Source organism: Perissodus microlepis, chromosome 14, assembly GCF_051167445.1.
Source record: "Perissodus microlepis isolate ML-2025 ecotype Zambia chromosome 14, ASM5116744v1, whole genome shotgun sequence".
Classification (NCBI taxonomy): Eukaryota; Metazoa; Chordata; class Actinopteri; order Cichliformes; family Cichlidae; genus Perissodus; species Perissodus microlepis.
The window spans coordinates 31,237,414-31,259,062 of NC_140474.1; the positions used below are offsets into that span (position 1 = coordinate 31,237,414).

General features: G+C 40.7%; 1 protein-coding gene across 1 annotated transcript in view; it reads left to right on the forward strand.

The window, feature by feature from the left end:
* The window catches only part of LOC146374219 (calsyntenin-2-like), a 314,916-nt gene that overhangs the window by 287,319 nt on the left and 5,948 nt on the right, over positions 1 to 21,649 (forward strand). The window contains exons 12-15 of the mRNA XM_084951267.1: positions 10,958 to 11,169; positions 16,276 to 16,446; positions 16,540 to 16,685; positions 18,951 to 19,074. Coding sequence (XP_084807393.1) covers positions 10,958 to 11,169; positions 16,276 to 16,446; positions 16,540 to 16,685; positions 18,951 to 19,074 — 653 coding nt within the window. The remainder of the gene's footprint in view (positions 1 to 10,957; positions 11,170 to 16,275; positions 16,447 to 16,539; positions 16,686 to 18,950; positions 19,075 to 21,649) is intronic.

Sequence of the window (21,649 nt, forward strand, 5' to 3'; positions counted from 1 at the left end):
AGCGGGTGAACAAACTCCCTTCACTGCTACAGACAGCATGGCTTTACACAAATAAACAGAGATGCTAAATATTTCCTGGCGATGCAATTAAACGTCTTTCTTGCTGACGCCTAATAAGCCAAATTACTGTAGGCACTGAGAATATAATTAGACGAACAACGCTAATCTTAACAACAAGGATCATGGGTTCCCCTCGTCCTCGGTCTTGTTTTTTGTCACCGAGAGCGATTCAGACACGGAATCTGTACTAGAACGCAGAATTTTATTGATTCCGCGTTCTAGATGCTGTGGAATCAATAAAGTGTAAACGTGGCGTCGACGGTGCATTATTCTCGTACCACAAAAACACGAAAATGGAGACGGACGCTTCCCGGACAGGTGCTTTCAGCTGGCTCTGGGGCTCAGATGTGATTGGAGAAGTGCTGCAGATAACAGATCTAATCAGCCAGAGAGAAAACACCTGTGTGTGTGATCGAAGTCCAGGTGTGACTAATGACATTAACACTGGCTGTGGTTCATTAAGGTATCCCACGAGCCTTTGCCAGTGAGACACAACGCACAGCACTGGGACCCCGTTGACACACACCTGTGCTTTTTCCTGCTAAAACTGGTGAAAATACCGGTCTGGAAAAATATTACTGCACATGCCCACTTGAGATTGGCCGTGGAATGTTCAACGCGAGGGTGTACAATCACGACTTGGCTTGTGTCGTAGCCAGTCGTGGTCTGGGATGCAAATGTCCAAAAGTAAAACTTTTGAAATGGAAAAATATATGCAATACGTCCCAGAAAATGAATCATTTTAAGAATTCATACGTAATGTTGTGTTATATATGATATTATAAAAAGTTTGTATAGCCATCACAGCACCAGGATTTTGTATAAAAAGACATACTACCAGTAATGAAAAGCATTCCCCTCTGAAAGATTTAAAAAACACAAAGTTCAAACTATAAAAATTGGTTTAGCAGTGTAACACAGAGACATGTAAGAGACAAGTAAAGACTGAAACAGTGTACCTCAGTGGTTAATAATAAAGTAAAGAATACCAAAGTGCTCACATGGTGGAGAGGTGGATAGCACTGTAGCCTCACAGCAACACGGTCTTGAGTTTGAACCCACCTTCAGTCTGGCCTTTTTGTGTGGAACTTGCATGTTCTCATTGTGTCAGCGTGGATTCTCTTTGATTTCCTCTCATAGTCCAAAGACATGCAGTTAGTGGGGTTAGTGTGAACGCGAGTATAAATGCTTGTCTATCTCAGCTGGGATGGGCTCCGTGACCCTGAATTGGATAAGTGGACGAAAATGGAAGGGCTATATTAACGTGTATTATAAAAAACTCTACATAATGTTTCTTTATAGCTGATTTAAAAGAAGGCAAAGGTCTGCAGGCAGGGCGTTTTACAACAAGTCTCCCAAACAGCAAACACTCTGTAGTCTATTGTGTGTGTGAACAGTCAGATTTCTCCTGCAGAATCTCAGGCCGCTCACTGAGACAAGAGTTCCAATATGTTTCCTTGAGCCATGAGGGGCTTTAAATGTGAGACATAAAATTTTAAAATGTATTCTAAAACAAATGAGCAAATGTAGAGCCGTTAAACGAGTGTAATACGTACACTTGTCTTAGTTCTTACAAGAAGTCTTGCTGCTGCATTTTGAAACATTTGAAATCTATTAATTGATTCTTGATTCACACCAGTTACAAGACCACTGCAGCATGAATGATCATTTCAGTATTGCTGAAACTCAGTGCTGATCAAACGGTAGTAGCAGGACTGAGAAACCTGCTTTGTATAGTTCTCAAAAGTGAGGCTGAATATCACATAGCACACCCAGATTACAGACAATTAATTTAGCATTAACTATCAAAAGACCAAAGAAAGACTGAAGGATAAGATACAGTTTATCAGAACCAGTGATAACAATGACAGTTTTGACCATTTTGCAATATTAGTTCAACATTTTGTAAGAATATAGTAGTTTGTGGTGTCTGTGGACAATAAAATTGGAAAATGTAAAAGCTGGCAGAGCTGCTGTACATGTATTTACATAGGGGAATAAAAATGACTGAATCTGTGGGTCAGGTATGGAGTTTTATGATGTGACGTCATGAGCAGAAAGTTGTCCGTTATATTGGACGTGATACAATTGAAAAATGGGACGTAAAAATGTTTTCTCCCGCTTGGCTTGCAGTGTTGCCAACTCTAGCTGTGTGAAATCAAATTCGAAGAAGGTGCTACGCCAAAAACCTCCTCGTCATTGCTTTGGTTGCTACCAAATTGTTACAGTTGGCTGCAGTTTCTTACGTTTGTCTGCAAACACTTGCTAACTACTAGCCATAAGGTGCAACTTTTATTCTGATGGTCAGACCGTCTTCTGGTCTGTGTTGCACTTCCCACAGTGTCAGCACAGCTTGGACAACTCACTTTCATTTAAAGTACAACCGCAGCAAAATGCTAAAAGCCAAAGCAATCCCAGTGAGGATTTTTCCAAACAATTAGAGAATACATGTTTTTCCTTAGTGATAGGTGGTTGCCATGGTGGTCACTTACTGGTCCGTAGGCTTGTGTGCCTGGGGATTTAGCAATCATTTCCCCAGCGACTGCCATCAACCTCCAGCAACCGGTAATGAAATATACATTTTTCCCTCACAACCACTGGTTAACAAATGGTCATGGACCAGTCTCTAGGCATGTGTGAGTGGGCTCTTACACTGTCACTATGAATCTCAGGCATCCAGAATGGTGGTCACATGCCTGCAAAACCTCAGAAAGGAATGCTTATCAGGTTGTTAGTCTAATACTAATCACTGTAGCTATATCTGTGTGGGAGTCTATCTCGACTTATGATGTTTTTAAATGTCAGTAATTACTGGTAGTTATTATAGCATCGTTCCAACTATATGAGCTAGTTCTAGAGCTCTGCTACCCTGACTTTAATCTTTATGCTTCTCCGTAACAGCAGGAGCACTCTGAGTGATAGCGATGTGTATATGTTTATATACGAGCAGTCTGATAATAAAACACACACTATAAAGATTTTCTTCTAGAAGACTCTGACTAACATAACAGGGCTAATAAGCTGCTTTACCACACAAAGCTATAATCAGATCATAAAGTTTAACAGCTATTACGTAGTAGGATGAAAATGGCATGTCATGTTTATATGAGGACTAAATGAGTGGTGTAGTAATCACTGCAAAATGCAAGCTGTAAACTGAAAGTCTGGTTGTTTGCCATGTGACCTCAACTTACCAATAATTTCAGTGTAGGAGCACATGACATTTTTTACCCGTCAAAACAGTCTTGCAAAGAAAGGTTCATGAAGCCAGCTGTAAGCTAGTTGTAGCTTTGCTGTGTCGAGTGTCTTTTAAATCAGACAAGTGTCTCCAAGAGATTCCTGTTAGGTTTGAAGTTTGTGGGCTGACACGTTCTTAACCAAGCCTACAATTTTTTCTTGGTACCTAGAGGAGTTTAAAAAGCAAGGACATGGAACAGACAAAACAGCTGAGCTGTAGTTCAGAAGATAGAGTAGGTCATCTACTCATTGGATGGCTGGTGTTTCGATCCCTGGCTGCTCCAGTATGGATGCCTAATATCCTTGGGCAAGATACTCACCCCAAGTTGCTCTCAGGTACATCCATCGGAGTATGGATGTGTGTAAATGTTAGATAGAAAGCACATATTTATAGAAAAAAGTGAATGGGTGAATGAGGCATGTTGTAGGCATGTGTTTAATGTGTAATCTGTGGTCTTTCAGGTTTCCTCCAGCACCAGACACACTGGGCACTGGTCTCTTTGTTAGGTCTTCAACTGCTCATTTAGAGAAATATCTAATCAGCCTATCACACGGCAGCAACTACGTACATGTAGACATGGTCAAGGACACCCTAGGTGACACTCCTTTTCTGCTAAAACAGGAACCAAAGACTAGAGTTCACACTGACTCACCAGAACTGGACAATAGAAGATTGGAAAAACGTTGCCTGGTCTGATGAGTCTCAATTTCTGCTGCAACATTAAGACAGTCTTCTTGCTGTGAGGCAACATGGTCAGAATTTGGTATAAACAATATGAAAGCTTGGAGCCATCCTGACTTGTATCAGCGGTTCAGGCTGGTGTGGGGGATATTCATACATTTTGAAGGGCGTTTAAATATCACAGCCTACCTGAATATTGCTGCTGACCACTTGGTCTGTGGTCACGGTGTAACTGTCTACTGATGGCTACTCCCTGCATGGTAATGTGCCATAAATAGACAAGCCAGTCCATTTATGGTCAGGTTAAGATTTAATTCAATACTCTATATGGTCTTTTCTGCATTATATTTATGATTTATTAATTTAAACATGTTTGTTTAAAGTTGACTCTTCTTACAGAAGAACACCTCTATTGACAAAATAAGAAATGTAAGGGGGCTTTGCTCATAACCTTTAGTTCCTGACTGATATTGACTGACCTCAGTTTTTCTCCTAGACTGCTTAATGGTCAGCCTGTGGCTATAAGTCTCTTTGTGAGCCATTGTGAGTTTCCAGCAGTAAATCCTTGTGTACAGTCTAGTTGATAACACGGGCGATTTCACAGACTCGGTTACACTGGGAGGCTGAAACATGGCCAGCTGCCACGACGTGTCCGCGAGTGCTGGAACAAACTCCCGTTTTGACTGATGCGGAAAGTATCGCTCTTCACATAATAAACAGAGATGATAATTGATTCCTCCAAATGCATTTAAATTTGTTTTGTGCTGACACCTAATAACTGCAATTACTCCAAGCATCTTGCAAATAAAAGTATCCAGTGCTAATCTTTGCAACAGCCCTTTTAAGCTCCCTTGTCATATTTCTTTATAATTAAGTTGGCGTGGCTCCAGTTGTTGTTTGCGTGTGTGTGTGTGTGTGTTTTGCAGGCCCACGCAGCAGCCGACTTCCCGCATCACTGAGTTTGTATCTCCCACTGCTCACAACAATGGCTTGGTGCCCAAGCTGCAAGCAGGCACACAGACACATAACACCAGCCATAACCATAGGAAAGAAAGGGAAAGATTACACAATGCCCCGAAACCTGTTTTTGTCCCAAACTGTGGCCTCATGCCCCTGACTACAGAGGATTAGAGACTGCAGTCAGGTTTTTCTCTGCTGTTAGGCTAAGTTTAAGAGGGTTTTTTCTCTTTTGTTTCAGTCTTTTGTGTCAAGAAAGTGAAAATGAATTTGCTCCATTTTTTAAATGATAGCACTACATTCAAGACTTTTGAAAATGTATCCGTGTGATTTTGACAATTCAGCTAATATATCAGCTAATAGGTGTGTTACATGTTGTATTTGTCATAAATTAAAGAAAAACTCACAAATGAGTTTAATTTAGTTCATTTCTGGTTTCTTCTACGTCAACATCCACACACACACTGTTAATTAGCAGGATGTTTTCTTATTCTTATTCAGAATATGGCATAAAGCATGTGTGATTGCTCATAATTGATTTCAATTTTGAGCCAATTCACAACAACAATCACCAGTATGAGCTTTATACAGGTCTTTGAAAGGTGAAGACCTTGCAACGTTAGAGAAAGCCAACACATTTTTGTGGCACAACTTCACCTACTTCCAAGGTGCATGGAGAAGACAAAGATCTGATGATGTGAAGATTACTGCAACAGTTAAAGTATTAGGGAACAACTTTAGTGGGTGACCATATGCGTTAATGCCAGAATCTCAGGTTAAACCTCACAAAATTTCAAGAACCACCAAACAGCTAAAACAGTAAATGAGAGCAGGTACACGGATTCTGCACAGATATAAAAACAAAGCACCCGCCGACGGATCAGAATCAGTGAGATGTCGCCTTTCTCACCGACGGTACGGACACGGTCGGGGCTGAAAGCCGACAGCTCGCTGATTCTGATGTTTTGGCGGGTCCACGCTTTGTGTTTACGTCTTTTTTGCGCTGATTCTAAAGCTGTTAGTTTTATCTCTCTCCAAACATTATTGACCGAACCAGCAGCAAAAGAAGATCCAAACTACGCTTCACAAAAACATCGTCATGAATTCCCTCTGACTTTTGCTGTTTTGCTTCCACCACACTTCATGCACAGCTCTCTCTCTCTCTCTCTCTCTCTCTCTCTCTGTATACTTCAAGAACAGTTTCCCGCCTAAAAATCTGTTTTCTGTATTATTCGCTTGCTTGTTACGCACAAGTCTACCGTTCTTACAGCGCTGTCTGCCGCTGTTTTTTCCCCTTTTACTTACTTCCGAAAAGAAAGCCTCATTTCTGCTGTTCAATTGGCTTCTGAACAAATTTGAACTTTTTAAAATTATGCAAAATGCTTAGCTGTATCTCTAATAAAACCGCTGTAACTTCAGAGGTAATGTTCATATGTTGATTAATGGTTTTCTTTCGTTTTTGATGTACTGCAGAATATTTTTATAAAATCCCAGGCCAGGAAAATCACCTTCATGTTTTCCTGTGTTTTATCTTCAGCTACTTTGACACAAAGGCATCTGCTGTGATGCTCACACCTTTGATAAAGTCTTTTTATAGATACAAAAATATGTAAATGTATGATCTGAATTATATTTCTGACTGTCTGAGGCAAAATATATGTATACATATATATATATATATATATATATATATATATATATATATATATATATATTAGGGGTGCAACGATACACAAAAGTCACGGTTCGGTTCGGTTCGATACTTTGGTGTCACGGTTCGATATTTTTCGATACAAAAAAGTGTCCATGCCTTTTTAATTTGTCATTAATTAAAATTATAAATATATATTTTAACTCAAAAGTACAGTTTTTAAATTTAATGTTGCTGAAACAACAAAATAATTAAAAAATAAAATAAATCTATCTGATCGAGAAATCACTCATCTTTGGAAAAGAGAGTTTATTACAGAGAAATGGCTCTTTCCAAAATAAAAGCTATACTATACGCTTCTTCTGGGCTATATTCTCATCAGCATATTAAACATATCAGGTCCCCATAAGGAGAATCATGTGCTAACGGCTGTCTAAATGACTCGGGTAAAGTTTGTAGCATGCGTGCTTGTTGTTTTTGTCTGCTTCCACTTGTCTTTGCACTAGGATGATGTCGGAGTAAATGTGCAGTCATATTCGTTGTGTTCCCACTAGTGCTGTCAGCGTTAATCTCATTAAAATGACATTAACGCCATAACGCCGCAAATGTAATTGAGCATTGCGTGGCACATCCTACATACTGTTTTACTTTTGTCCATGACGCGCTAACCATCAGTGTCATACGTCACATGAAAACCAAAATAGTTCCAAAGGCCAGATCTGAATGAGGGTGGGGGAGGTTCAATTTCAGGTAGGGTTGAGGCAGTTGCCATGTTGCAACGAGCTTAGCTTCTGTCTCGCTAGCTTGCCCCCCCACACACACAAGAGCACACTGCGCTCAGTGGATCTGCACTCGACAGTGCAGCCTGGGGGAGTAGTCGAATGCAGATCCACTGAGCGCTCAACACAGACAGCATCGTCAGAAGAAAAGTTGATCAAATAAATTAAAAATTTTGTATTGTTCGATACATATGCATACCGAACCGAAAGCACTGTATCGAACAGTTCAATATCGATACGAGTATCGTTGCACCCCTAATATATATATACATATATGTGTGTGTGTGTAAAATGTGGCTCTTCATGAAATAAGTTAAAGATATAACTTAATTTAATTAGCAGTTCTGAAAAGTCATAAAATAGAATTGCTCGGCTTAATAAGCAACTTAAAGGAGTGTGTTAAACAAGAGTACGATGGTTACACAACTACCATACTCATACCTACTACATTTTTCTTAAGAATGACAACTTTACATTTATGTATCTTCATCTCAGAGTGTAAATAATTATTTATTTTGATACATTTGTTTAACCAGTTGGCCCTGATATGATGTTTACAAGAGCATGTAAGTACGGTATTTAATTAGCCATTTCGTGTTCATTAAAAGCTACTTGTAAAGCCAGGCTGATTAATCAAGTCGACATGACAGGCCTGTCGTGCACACACAGTAAAACCCCTTAAAGGGCATTTTCTGCATCAACATCAACAACATCACTAATACCTGACTTGTGTTATTGTTCTAGCAACTACTTTAAAGAAAACTTTTCACTTTTCTTTGGCAAATCTACCGTCTCCTTTCAGCTTTTCTAATGCTAATCACAAACAATTCTAACCTAGCTGTAGGTGACCCAACATATACAGATTCATCAAGTACATTCAAGCATTGCAGAATCATTTACATGAGAATGTAGCTGAGAAAATAGAGGCTGCATAACAGCTGAAATCGTATAGCCCAGACTTCCAATCTAGGAAAAAAAAAAGTTATGAATTCTCATAGCCCATTACAGAGCTGCAGCAGTGAGACAAGGCAATGATGTCCCTCCCACTGACAGATGTTTGTGTGCTTGAAAGGCCTTCGGTGAAATGTAAAAACAAAAATCTGGCTTGTTTGCTCAGCTTTCAGTGCTTCTACTACCTCTCCTTCCCCCGCAATGCTCAGTCCTCCGCCTCGACACAGCCTCAGCCCGTCCTAGCCTTTTCCCAGTTTAATAACTCATGCGTTCTGTGTGATCTGCAAACTGCGCTGTGTTTATCAAATAATGCAATAGAAGGGCTGCACGTCAGATGCCTGCCCTCATTTGTGTGAACATGTGTGGGTGAATATGGCAGATCTGTGTGTGTGCTGGGTTATTCTCTCTCTCTCTCTGCGTGACTGTATTGTGAGCTCTCAGCTATCGAGCTCGAATCCAAGCCTGTGCATTGAATGTTGCCAGTGGACGCTGGGCATTTAAAGGCATGCTATCACACGCAGACAGGCAGCCATGCACGAGTGAAAACGCAGCAGGTCTGTGTCTGCTGCCTAAGCACTGACAGGATGGAGCAGTTTGCCTCTTTAATAACTGCACGCACTGTGGTCTGGGTTTGAACCACACAGCTGTGGTTTGAGCACAGCTGAGAGGGCTTGATGCCATCGATAAGCTTTATTAGTTGCTGTAAAGTTCTATAGTTTTACATTGTGATGCTGCATAGGTGTATGCCAGTTTGTCTGAGGGCCAAAATGTTTATAAAATAAGTTTTAAGCACTTTCCTGTCACACTTTGGTGCTGTGTATCAGCTGGATAGTCCTTATAGAACCCGCGGGCCACGGACCTGTATCGGTCCGTGAGTCGTTTGGTACCGGGCCACAAGAGTTGAGGCTCGGGTGTGAAATTGATGGTTCTCAGGGGTTTTTTTTATCAGTTTTTAACATTATTTGTTATCGTTTTTATCGTTAGCTCGGTTCCCCTGGGTCTTTTCCCGTGTTTTATGAATAAATATTCTTTTTTTTGGTATAGGTACTGGTTTTATTTTATTGTATTTATCTGCGACACCTTAAAGGCCAGTCCATGAAAATATTGTCAGACATCAACGGGTCCTTGGTGCAAAAAAGGTTGGAGACCGCTGTTATAGAGTATGTGGCTTACTCTCAGTGACCTACTCCTTAGGATTTAAACATCTTGACTGAAATAAGGACAAGTGTCAACATTTAAAAAGGGCAAAATATAGTCACACGCTGCTGATCGGTAACTTTAACATCTACAGAAGACTGTGGTCAGTGGTTCCTATGCAGCACTTTTCTGCTCTGCTACTTTAAAGCACGAATAATTCCCACACATTCATACAAGCAGATCTTTCTGTTTAACACTCACAATCATTCACACTCTGATGAACACATCAGGAGCAACTCCAGGTTCAGTATCTTGCTCAAAGACTCTTTGGCATGTAGACTGGAGCAGCCAGGGATCGAACCACCAACTTTCTAATTAATAGATGACCTGCGCTACCCCCAGAAAAATTACCCCCCCAGTGTCACAGTAACATTGGTATCATGGTATGTGTCCACACGATCTGCCATTTCTACATTTCCATGGACCGTTCGTCAAATCAGCCATTCGTTGGATTCTGGTATAGTTGTATTACCTGCTCCTCATTAGCATGACGATGAGGTCTAGGTTACTTTGTGCAAATCGGGGCATCTGGCGTGATGTATGACGCTCTGGAAACTTCTGAAAATCGATTAAAATGATCTGCGTTTAGCTAAAATGAGAGAAGATTGAGCACATGCTTCAAAAATACATGTCACTGGACTATATTTGATCCCAAAGAAAGCTTGTGTTTGAGCCCTCAGTGTTTGCACACTTGTGTGAGGCTGGAGGAGCGGGACAGCACCCATTAGTCATCATCACCGTCATCACCATCACTGTCCGGTGTCTCGTCCGGCCAGCATCAAGTTTGTATTTACAGGAAAATACGGATAATTTTGTTTGAACGTTTGACATGTTTTTTTGTTTTCTTAACCAGAATGTCTCATTGTTGTGGAGGAATTACATTAAATGACATTAAATTGTGTGGATGGATTGACTGGATTGAAGATAATTGCTCCTTTTAAATAGCAAATTTTAGTCACAGGTGTTAAATATTCAGAAGTGTGATCAAAGGTTTGTGTGGGCTGCAGAACACACATTTACATTTATTATAGCACGAGTATAGCTCCGTATTTCCTGCATTATTTGTGTATTTTTGTACTATTTTCTTATGTTCCAATAAATGCTTATCTACTCTGCCATCAGAGGCCTCAAGATACTTTCCCTCGTTACATGAAACAGAAATTAAAACAGAGCTTTAAAAAGTTCACCAGCAGTTATCCCATACCTACAAATCTCTGTAACCATGCTCACCACATGGAGTCTTCACTCTGACTTCATCAGCTGTGTGGAGTGTCCAAAACTTTCAAAATCTGATCTGTATCGTATAGCGGTCTCTCCACAAAATCTGAGTAACCAAACAGCATCTTCACACTACAGCTAAACGGAGCGATGCAGTAAAACACCACACTAATTCCAGCTTGAGTTCGCACAGTCTCTCTCACTCTTCTGCCTCTCTGCGTCCAGGTGTTTTGGTGAAGACACGTGTATTACCATCCCAGATATTGAGGCAGTGGTGATGGTGCTTCAGCCCAGTGAACCCAGGATCACAATCAGCGGAGTGGAGAGACTGAGCCATCCAGCCTCCGACTTCAGAGCATCAGGAGGGATTGTTCTGTTCCAGGACCTCCACATCATCAGCACAGTCACCAGGGCAGACACCGCTGCACATCACACAGGTAAGACACTTATGCCAGTATGGCAAGTGTGGAAAACAATTGACCACGGGCAGCAGCGGGTGGAGAGCCAGTGAGGGGTTACCCGTGAGGCTGAAATCAGGAGGTGGGGGTGGACTAGATCATTTCACACTCGGGGAAGAGGAAAGGAAAACTCTAATTTAGTATCCTGATTGTTTTCTTGTATGTGTGGGCTCATATTAGCAATTTTTTAAAGCTACATGTCACTTTCTGATCATTTTAAATAATGCTCTCAACAATAAGTTTTTCACACCAGAAAGTGCAACTTTGTGTACACTTCACAAAGTGGGATATGCACTCCTTCCCACAGGTAGAAATCTGTCTCAGCTAAATATTTTAGCTTTTTTTTCATATTCATAATATGTTCACTCATTCATGAAGTTCCATAGCCTATTCAGCGCCAACTGTCTTGCAAAACAAACCTTCAGAGAAAGCTGAAACATTTCACGATGCCTCGTGAGATTTTGAACAAGCAGCAACGAGTTCTTCTTTCATCTAGTACATCTGTGCACAATACAAACTCGAGGAAACAAAAGATGGGCTTTTTCTCCCACACTGGCAAGTTCTCTAACGTGTACAGGATGCAATAAAACTTCAATAAAACTGCTGCTTTAACTCCATACGACTGACAACATCGCCAAAAAATGTGAATAAAGGTTTATATAAACCTACACATGCATTATGTGACTGTAGCAGAGGTTGAAGTAGTATTCCCGCTGTTTATTCGCAAACTGTTAACTCTTTTGGAGGTCCTGCAAATAAATATTCAAGCAGAAAATATAATTTCATTATCTCATTTTAATCAAACACAATATTAGTCTACCAAGTCAATCATACCAGATGGTGTCAGCGCAAGGCCACACCAGATACTTTTTAAATTTAAGAAGCATGCCTGCACTTAGCACACATCTGCAAGCCACTTAGCAACCCATCCCCAATTTTCATGAAGTTTCAGTCATACCTGTTGTCAACTGCACCTGGTATGTTCTGTGCTGGGGTTTGCTACTACTACAATTTTTCATGTATGCACACTGGAAGGTCCCAAAACAAAGTCAGAAATGGATCAATCAAAACTGGGCACTGGTGTGCAGATCCCTGATCTACAATGAAAGACCTTCAACAACACCTCCCTCACCTAAGCTTGCAGTTTAGAACTGGTACCAAATTGACCAATCCACTGCAGTAGCAATGAATGATTCTTTGCTGGTTTGTTCCTTTGTAAAACGATGACGTCAAGCTTGTGGCAGTGTAGCTCTGAGTCACTTATAAGCCCTTTACTTGTCTGTTTCTATGCTGACTCAGAGATAATAAAACATAGTAAAATAGTAGAAATGTAAATCAATTTAAAAAACAGATTTTTTAAGTAGACCACAGCCTTCGTGGTTTATGTGGGCCGGGTCCTTTGAAAACCGAGAAGGCTGGAAGTGCGAGGCTGTTTAATGCGACGGTCTAGCCTTCAGATTTGCATCACCAGCTGTCTCGGTGGACTTTAATAAACTCAGCCGTCTGCTCCTTGCTCCCTAAACTGTAACAGCACACTGGAGTAAATTCTCTACCATCTCACACTTCTGTTTAATCAGTTTTCTCCTTGATGTTCATTCAGCTGTCTGAAAACTATAACTTTAATCTCAGCCAAACCGATTTATTGGGGAACAAATAAAACACTGAATCTAGGTGACTTGTATATCATGTTTAACCTGAGTAGCAAAAGACCGCAGGGAGTTTGAAAACGATGTGCCGGGAGTCCGCTGTTCTCACCGGCTCTAGTGAGCCTTGAACCCCCGGCTAGCTATCAAGCTGGTGGGTAACAGACGTCTCCAAAAACGTCGGAGCACTTTCGCAAATATGTGATGTCTTGATAAATTGAGCAGATATTTGAAGTTTACACAGCTACATTCTCGCCTGAAAATATCTTAAAAGTTTATTTTGTGACCCAGTAAGAGTAATATGGTTAAGATCAAAACTAAGTAACTGCCGCCATTGTTGGGAACTGGAATTGGCTGGGCCACGCTATGAATTCTGGGATAGGTTGGGCCACGAAGGATACACCCGACCTGTCCTTCAAATTCAGGAAAATGAGGGACACATTTGTCGGAGAAGCCTTTGAATTGGGGCAGCCTTCATCGCCTGGCTGGGACATAATCAGCCTTCAAATGCGGCCTCCAAAGGATGCGGCCTAGGAATTGGGACACAGCTTATATATCTACATGTACCCTGCCTCCTACTTAACAGGTGGGCCAGCTTTAATGAAACTTAGTGACTAATAACATCTATTTCTTTTTTTAAAGGATTTATTATAAATCCCAGTTCTTTTGATTTTTGTATATATCTTGTTTCATTTCATCATCCTTCTGTGAATGCGATGTTACGTTCTCCGTTTGTGTTTCACGCGTCACGTTCATTGTACATCACTCGTACGTAACTTCATGATCACCAGCATCCCAGACTGAATTTTGTTTGACTCACCGCTAAATACGAAATGAAGTTAAAAATGGTCCTTAAATTCCTTAAATTTTTACAGATTCCTAGCTTAACAGACAGCAGTTTCGTTTGGTAAAGCTGAAGACGTTTTTGACGACCATTAGGACTGCATGGATCCTCCAACAAACACTGCTAAACTGCATCTAAAATTTCATTTTTCATGTTTTGCAGTAGATTATGATTAGAAATACTTTTTAGACTTTTTAGAAACAAACGAGAGAAAAAAGAAAAAGTACCGTACCAAAAACAAATCAAATTTAACATTGTAAAACTTCTTGCTAGACCGTAACACTCCCTCAAAGCCTTTTCCCACTAAGGGTCTAAGTGACAGCCTTTTCAAATCACCTTGCCAATATGTTGAGTCAAATGCCCGCACAGTCCTTCCCTGTGCACACAGGTTTATAGGTATACCCTTTACTATCTTAGCCTATGCAAACGCCCTCCTGCTGAGTAAGCCCTATACCTACCAGAGGACTGATTCGCTAGGTTACGCTGCCTTGCCCGACCGCAAATGAGTATGACATTTAAATCCCGAAGGCTTTGGTCTCATCCAACGATCTGGCCACCGAGGCAGGAACCGTCTGGCACGGCCCCAGGCCCTGCCGTTGGCAGCCAATTAGGAGCAGATAAGCAGAGCGAGAGGAAGGTTTTAGCCCACCATTGTGCGTAATTCGGCACAGGAAGACGAGTAGAAAGCGGTGTCCCTTTCAGGAGTTTTTGGAGCTCTTTCTGCTGGTGAAGGAGATATTCTGGTTGGGGATGAAGAGATTAGCTGGAAGCCACAGAAAGACATGGAAGAGGAAAAAAAGGAGGATAGATGGGAAGATGTGAGGGAGAGGGCGTCACGATGAAGTTCTATAATGAGCAGATTTTGTATTCTCTCAAGGCTTAAAGGATTCAAGATAAATCACATATTTCTTTTTCGGGGCATGCAATAGGTTTCTTTTGGACCCTGCTAATCACCCCCTCGCCCTCTTCCTTGCTTTGTCTTTCTGTCATTCATTTGTCTTTTTATTAAGCCTGCTCAGCACTGCCTCGTTTCTCTCTCTCATATTTCCGTATCTTTTCCAGGCTTATTCTGATTCTTTTATTTAAAGGCAAGGTCATCACTTCTTTCTTTAACTTGTTTTTGACCCATTTGCTTTAACGGTCATCGTTTTTCTCTTCTTTTCTGCTTCGATCCAGAGTTTTCTTTAGTTTTAATTTCTTTACTCATTCAGCACTCTTTATCTTCTTTCTCTTCTTTGAATTCTCTCTACCTTCTGCTCTTGTTTTTCATCTCAGCCCAGACTAGCTCTAAGGTCACTGCATCACCACACTGTTCAAAATGAGTGTGTGTACTCATATATTACTCTCTAATTTCCAGTCAATTCAGTAACCACAGAATGCATATAAAAGCCAGACATATCCACCTTTACATGATGGGTTTGTTTGAGAAGTCATTCTTAATAATTTTCAATTTGGCATTATCGCTTACTTTTTAGTGAAACCTGGTGCCAGCCTGTTAATTCAGTTAGTAAACTGCATCAATAATTCATTGGGATTTAAAATAAGATGCAACAAAAGGTAATCAGCATTTTATTTCAGGGGCAGGGTCTTGGATGGACCCACCTTTGGATTCAGCTACAAGTGGGTATTTAATGAATGCAGCCTGAGGAGCTACAGTTTCCCATAAGAGGAGATCTCAACTTGAAACAATAGGCTAAAATAGGGTTAAATACTTCTATCATGAACTACAGAGCACTTTGAGGAAAAAAAATGTAATTCATACAAAAAGCATACATATCTTTACTTCTAGGACCCAAAATTTTTTCCCCGTTTTGCTCACTTTCCTACCTTTTCTCTGCTGCGTCAGTCTCCCCACAAACACAGACACACAACATACAGTGTCTGTCCTTCTCAACTGGGGAGCTGTTAAAAGAGGCATAGCTGGTTTCCTCCCTTGGGAATCTACAGCGAGGGAGAAAGCTGGGTAGCAGCTGAGAGGTGGAGGCTAGTGCTTAGCAGACTGTCAAAGAGCCCCAGCAGCCACCCAGAAATGCTGTCTGCAGGAACATGGTACCACAGCAGCTCACAGCGCTGACTGTGTTCAGAGAGTTCATGGGTAATTGGAGCCTGGGAGTGGGAGTAGGAGTAGGTGTTGTGTCCTGTGCTGTTCGAATTATGGTTCTTCAAAGCGTGCACCGTTTTCTTCCACACACATTTTTTGGCATGGCAGCAGCAATTAGACTGCTGAAATGTGACAATTAACGGTACATTCATTCACGCTGGTCGTGTTTGGCACCGCGTATTTGAATATTAGTTTGGATCATTCGGTGAGATTAGAACAAAGGAAGCTGAGCTAAAGTAACCAGCTGAGAAGCAGGAATGAAAAAGAGCTGCAGTGGAGCTCATTAGCAGTAACAGCATATTCTGAACTAAAAATAGAAATTGACCTCAAACACTAAGTTATAATGCCAACGCTATCTTCGGCTGGTAAAACACAGGATGGAGTGAGCTGAAAGCAAACTGATGCTGATCTTCTGTAGTTGCCCCCTGGGATGAGCATCAGAGGGGGCAAATTATAGCAAATTGCATGTGTGTGTGTGTGTGTGTCTATGTGTGTAGCACATCGACCTGGAGTGATGGAGGAGATCATTCATAACTTAGACTACTGTGATGTCCTGGTGCTGGGGGAGGAGCTGAGCCCAGAGCACGAATCTCTCCAACTGCAACGAAGCGCTCTGCTTGGAAAACACCTTGATGCAACCAACTCCACCTCTGGCATGTCCATATACGGTAAGTTACTGATGCCTTTTTAGCTGGTTCCCATCTACCACTACTACATATACTAGCTGGACAAACCTGTGCTGTCTCTCTCTCCTTCCACAGGCGTGGACTCCATGTCCAACTATGAGCAGGTGATCCGAGAGGTGCGCTATTACAACTGGCGTCCCGGGCAGCTAACAGAGAGGCGTTTTCGCCTCACCTGTTCAGAGCTCAACGGACGCTACACCAGCAATGAGTTCAGCCTTGAGGTCAGTGTGAATCACAGATAGGATCCTCTTCATACTTATTTTTGGCATCTATCAAAGTAATCCATATTTAATAAAGAAAAGATTTTAATAAGATGTATTTATATCATATTTGGCCTTTCAGTTCATCCTCTGTCTGATTCAAGCAGTTCTTCTTCTCTCCCTTTAAGATACTGTAGCTTTCTCCTGATTGGCTGCCACTTGCAAACAGAAGGTTTAGAACAGCAGGAGTTGGGTGCCTGAGATAGCCATGTTAATTGTATCCATTACATGGTCTAGATGCCAGATTTTTAATCTCAATTAGATTTTTGCCTGGATAAATAAAGGCCTAATTAAAAAAATAAATCCCCACTTTTGTCACTTCACAGATCTGAGAGTTGAAAAGTACTCTTCAAAAGTGAGGACTAAAGGATTACTTGCATACATTACATTCACGTCATTATGTGGAAGTATGAACGTCTAACGAGAGTAGCCATCATTAAAAGTATACATAGAAAATGAGGAAAACCATAATGGATTATTTTAAAATTTGTGTAGTGAATTCACCTGTTGACCATTCTAGAAAAAAACCTTACGGGAGCATTGTTACTGTCCACTAATGTAGAGACTCCCAAAATATGGACCAGGGAATCTCTGCTTTAGTGAAGGTACTGCAGGTGGGCCACAGCGATGACATAAATTCAGTTTGGAATTACGAGTATGTAGAATTACATATTTATTTATAAACTTTTATTTATTTATATAAAAAGTTAAAACTGGAGTTAATTAATAGGAGGTGGTTAGTTTGTGAATTTACTGCTCTTGTACTGAAGTTTGTGTCCCATCAGCCTTGTATGTGACTGGAAAGCATTAGCAGCTTATAGCCAACAGCCTGTGCTGTTCATGTATTTTGAATAAAATGGAAATGCATCACTTTCTCGTGTATTTTAATTAGAATGAAGGTCGGGTAGGCCCCATGAGATTTTCAGTTTTTTAAGTGTGTCGTGGCACTCTGGGACTTTGGGAATGTGTTGAGAATAGCTGAAACTATTTGTTTAGACGGAAATTGAATCTCCAGTTAGTTTGATAATCACCTGAGAATTTTGTTATACATTATAATCCCTTTTCATATAAACCCTCCATGTTTCCTATCCATGTGGTGGTCAAGGCTCTATTGATCATGGTAGCTGCATCAGCATACTATTTTCTGCCACACATTTACGCCTACAGTGGAGCGAGAAACTATAAAGTTTGGGTGACCAGTGTAGCCACGTTTGCCATTTTTTAATCGGAATATTGAAGGTTGAAATAAACTAGAATTATCTTTTAAAGCAATATGCCAAACATTAACAAGTTCTTGCAGTCCAGATGTAAGGACTTTCTTCTGTTCTTCATCAAATGACAGTTTAATTTGTTTTTACACAACCGTGTGAAAATTTGCATTCAGTTTTTATGATGTAAAGACAATGACTAGTTCATTAATCAAAAGCAAACTGTATGATTGCTAAAATTTATATTTTAAGTGTATGAAAAATTGTTTTTAATGGGCTCGACTATAATTATTCAGGTTAATGCATTTATTCCCAGTGCTTTTAATTTTACTCAGCCCACCCACTCCCAGACAAGCTTCAAGTATTTCTAAAAGGCAATGTAAGAAGATGTAACTGACAAGCAGCTTGAATAAAACAGATGTACATTGTGCTCAAAAATCATTAATATCACTAAGTGCCACTAGAGATCGTGTTGCTTTTTACTACCAAGTGAAGCAAAGTGCTTGAACTGGCAAAGTGACTGAGCTGACTCGGCTCAGGTCTCCACTTTAACTTTCAGGGCGAATTTAAAAAAGAACCTTGACAAGCCTTCCAGCTGTGCCACTTCAGCCTCTTAGTAGCAAAATACCCTCTAAAATACCCAGGCTGTAAAAGAGTTAAACATGTCTAAAGAGGCCTCAGTGCAACTTTGAACACCAAAGTCAGAGTAGGCCTCACATTAACACACACACCTGTTCTTTGTTCATCTGTCCCTACTCTGAGAAAGGTTTGACTTATTGATCCATCCCTGGTGTTCACACTCAAGTATTGATTTGGTTCTGTCTCCTAAAATATCCCAGCATAAATTTGCTTCCACATTTATTCCATTTTCATTTTCATTTTTCACTGATTATAATATCAGTTGTTAGAGTTGAGGCTTTTTTGGTTGTGCAGGTAAACATTGAATGTTGTAAAATGTTTATTTTGATGGCTGTACTTTCTAAAATCCTCGCTCCTGCTTCATGTGTCCTCAACCAAGGTGAGCATCCTGCACAGTGGAGAAGCGCGGGAACACATCAATCACGTGGTAGCTCCACCTCCGTACATGCAGGTGGTCCACCATCCGTCCATGATCCAGGATCTGTACCCCGTCCACAGCTCGGGTAAGAAAAAAGCAACTGGGGTGGATTGTTGACATTTTTTTTAATGTCACCTTCAGCCAGGATAGATTATGATTATTAATACATTATTGATGCGATAGACAGGAAGACAGGTTTTATTTTTAATATAAACCAGAGTTATGGTGTCATTAGCATCAGAAACAACCTGTTAAAGCAATTCTAGGCCAGTGAAAAACCTGAAATGGATTAAGGTAAAAAGCAAAAGGTCCAAAGTGAAAGAAACATTTTAGGTCACCAAAAGCTAAAACATCTTATTTTATTACATGAAATCTCTGCCTGCCCGTGAACTCCTCCTAGATCATCAGGAGTTGAGCAACCATACTTGGCACCTGTTGGGTTTTAACTATGTCAGATGTTAGAAAAACATCAGGTTGCCTAGCAACCGCCTACCAGAGCATTTGTGTACCTATAACAACTTATAAAACCACCATTTTGATTTCATAACAGTAACATCTAATTTGTATATAATACATCTGAATTATGCATGTTATATATTAATCCTATCATGTTGCCGGGCAACCACCATCCAAATGACCTATTTTTACCTCTTATACACCTGTAAGGCCTCATGAAAGCATCCTGTCATTTCGATTTCATGACAGTACCATCTCATTTATATCCACAAAAGCTGCCACCAACTAGCACCAGGCTAACATGACCCATATTAACATCTCCAACCCATATTCTGCTTTTCTTAATGTGATCAAGTATATTGATAAGTATAAGTTTGCCAACCAAACAGTACTGTAGTATGGGCATGTACCAGTAAACTAAATTTCATACTGAACAGGACTTGAAAGTAGCTGTAGAAGTAAATGAATCCCTGAAGATTATTGTAGCCAGCTGCTATAGGTTAAGCTGTTAGTTACAAAGCCCTCTGCATGCACAAATGCAATGTGTGAACAGACTGTCTTACTACACATTCTGAGCTATCACTCTATTGCAGGTATTAGTACTCTATAGTGAATAAAGGACAGCTGAAGACAGACTGTGGTTGTTAGGGGGTTCATTCTAAAGCTACATAGAGACTGCTTCAATAATATTGAGGTTTAACACTCCTGGAACAAAAACTCAAAAGAAATGTGAATGCAGGTATGTGGTGGAGATGTTTAAAAGAAAGAAAGCCAAAGAAAACCAAACAAATCAGCCTGTTTTAACAATTAGCTAAGTAGCAACAGATGTGCTTCCTCACCTCTCACACCCTGTCTGTCTTCTACACAAAACGAGAAAAAGGAAGAGCAGACCAGGCAAAGTGGGCGGGGTCATCACAGCACAGTATTTCACCGTAACCGTGCAACAAATAGCAGGAAAAGAGAGAAACTCCTCAAACTCCAAATAAATTCAGGGACTCAAACTCAGTCTTTCTATGACAAAGACGAGCATTATCAGCCACTGTAGCTGGCACACGTGGCAGCACAGGAACTTCAAATAGAGCTCCACACATTGATAGGGAAATTAGTCACTAAGAGACATTTTTAATTAAACTCCCCTGCAGAAATAGTTTGGCATTAGTTACCCTGACTCCTGCCCTCATATTGCAGTGTTAATGACTGAAGTATAGCACAGATCCTGGAGGGGGGCACAGAGCGCTGCTTAAATGATCTTACGCACAAAGCGTTCATCGTGTGGGGTTTGCAGTGATAGAAATAAGTATTTCCACAAATCGGGTAATGCAGTGAGTTTTAATCGGAAAAAACGAACATAGGAGTGGTGAAAGAAGTCAAAGAAGCAAGAAGGTTCTGAGTAAAGTTCATGAAATATTGTTTGACTGACAGTTGAGAGCAAAAACTTGCATTTTTGACAGTTGTCAAGTCATTTTGAGACATGAAAAAAAAGGAAATCAATAAAGGTAAAGGATTATAAACAAGGCAGAGCTACAAAGCTTAAAGTTATAATACAGAAGTAAAAAGTATTAGGAGTCTTGGATTAGTTGCATACATGACTGCTCAGCTTAGAAAATGGGAAAATTCAAATGTGGAAAAAGTGTCGACGTAAACTTAACAAAACACTGCCTCTCAAAGGAAACCACGAGAGACGGAGGGTGAAATGCTGAGACTCAGACTCAGGAGCCTCTGCTGTGCCTGTGAAGAGTTTTTCTGTCAGCCATCCATCCCAGGGTAAACATGGCGAGATCCAAGGGAACGCTCCGTTCCGCTTTCTAGTTTGTTTATCGCAGCGCTCATCAGACTGCTGCTTTCCTACTCTGCGCCTCTCCGTGATTGAGGCCCTCCCAAATGATGCAGCAGGCTTCTTACCCTCCTCCTGAGCACATGAGTGATCTGAAGTTAAAAAAAAAACATGGAGAGGAGGAGAGACATTGGTCTTAATCTAACACATGAGATTTAATTATTCATCACACTCTAATGGATTCTACTTAGAGTCCTGGAGAGTTCAGTGGCCGATGCTGTTAACGGCTTAGAGAGTTGGAGGGTGTGTGTGAAAAGGAGGTCAGTGGAGCGCAGAGGGAGGTGGATGGTGGGCAATCGCCGAGCCATACGTGACAAATAAAATGTTTCAATACATTTTTACACCTGTGACGCGATTTTGTCTAAAGTTT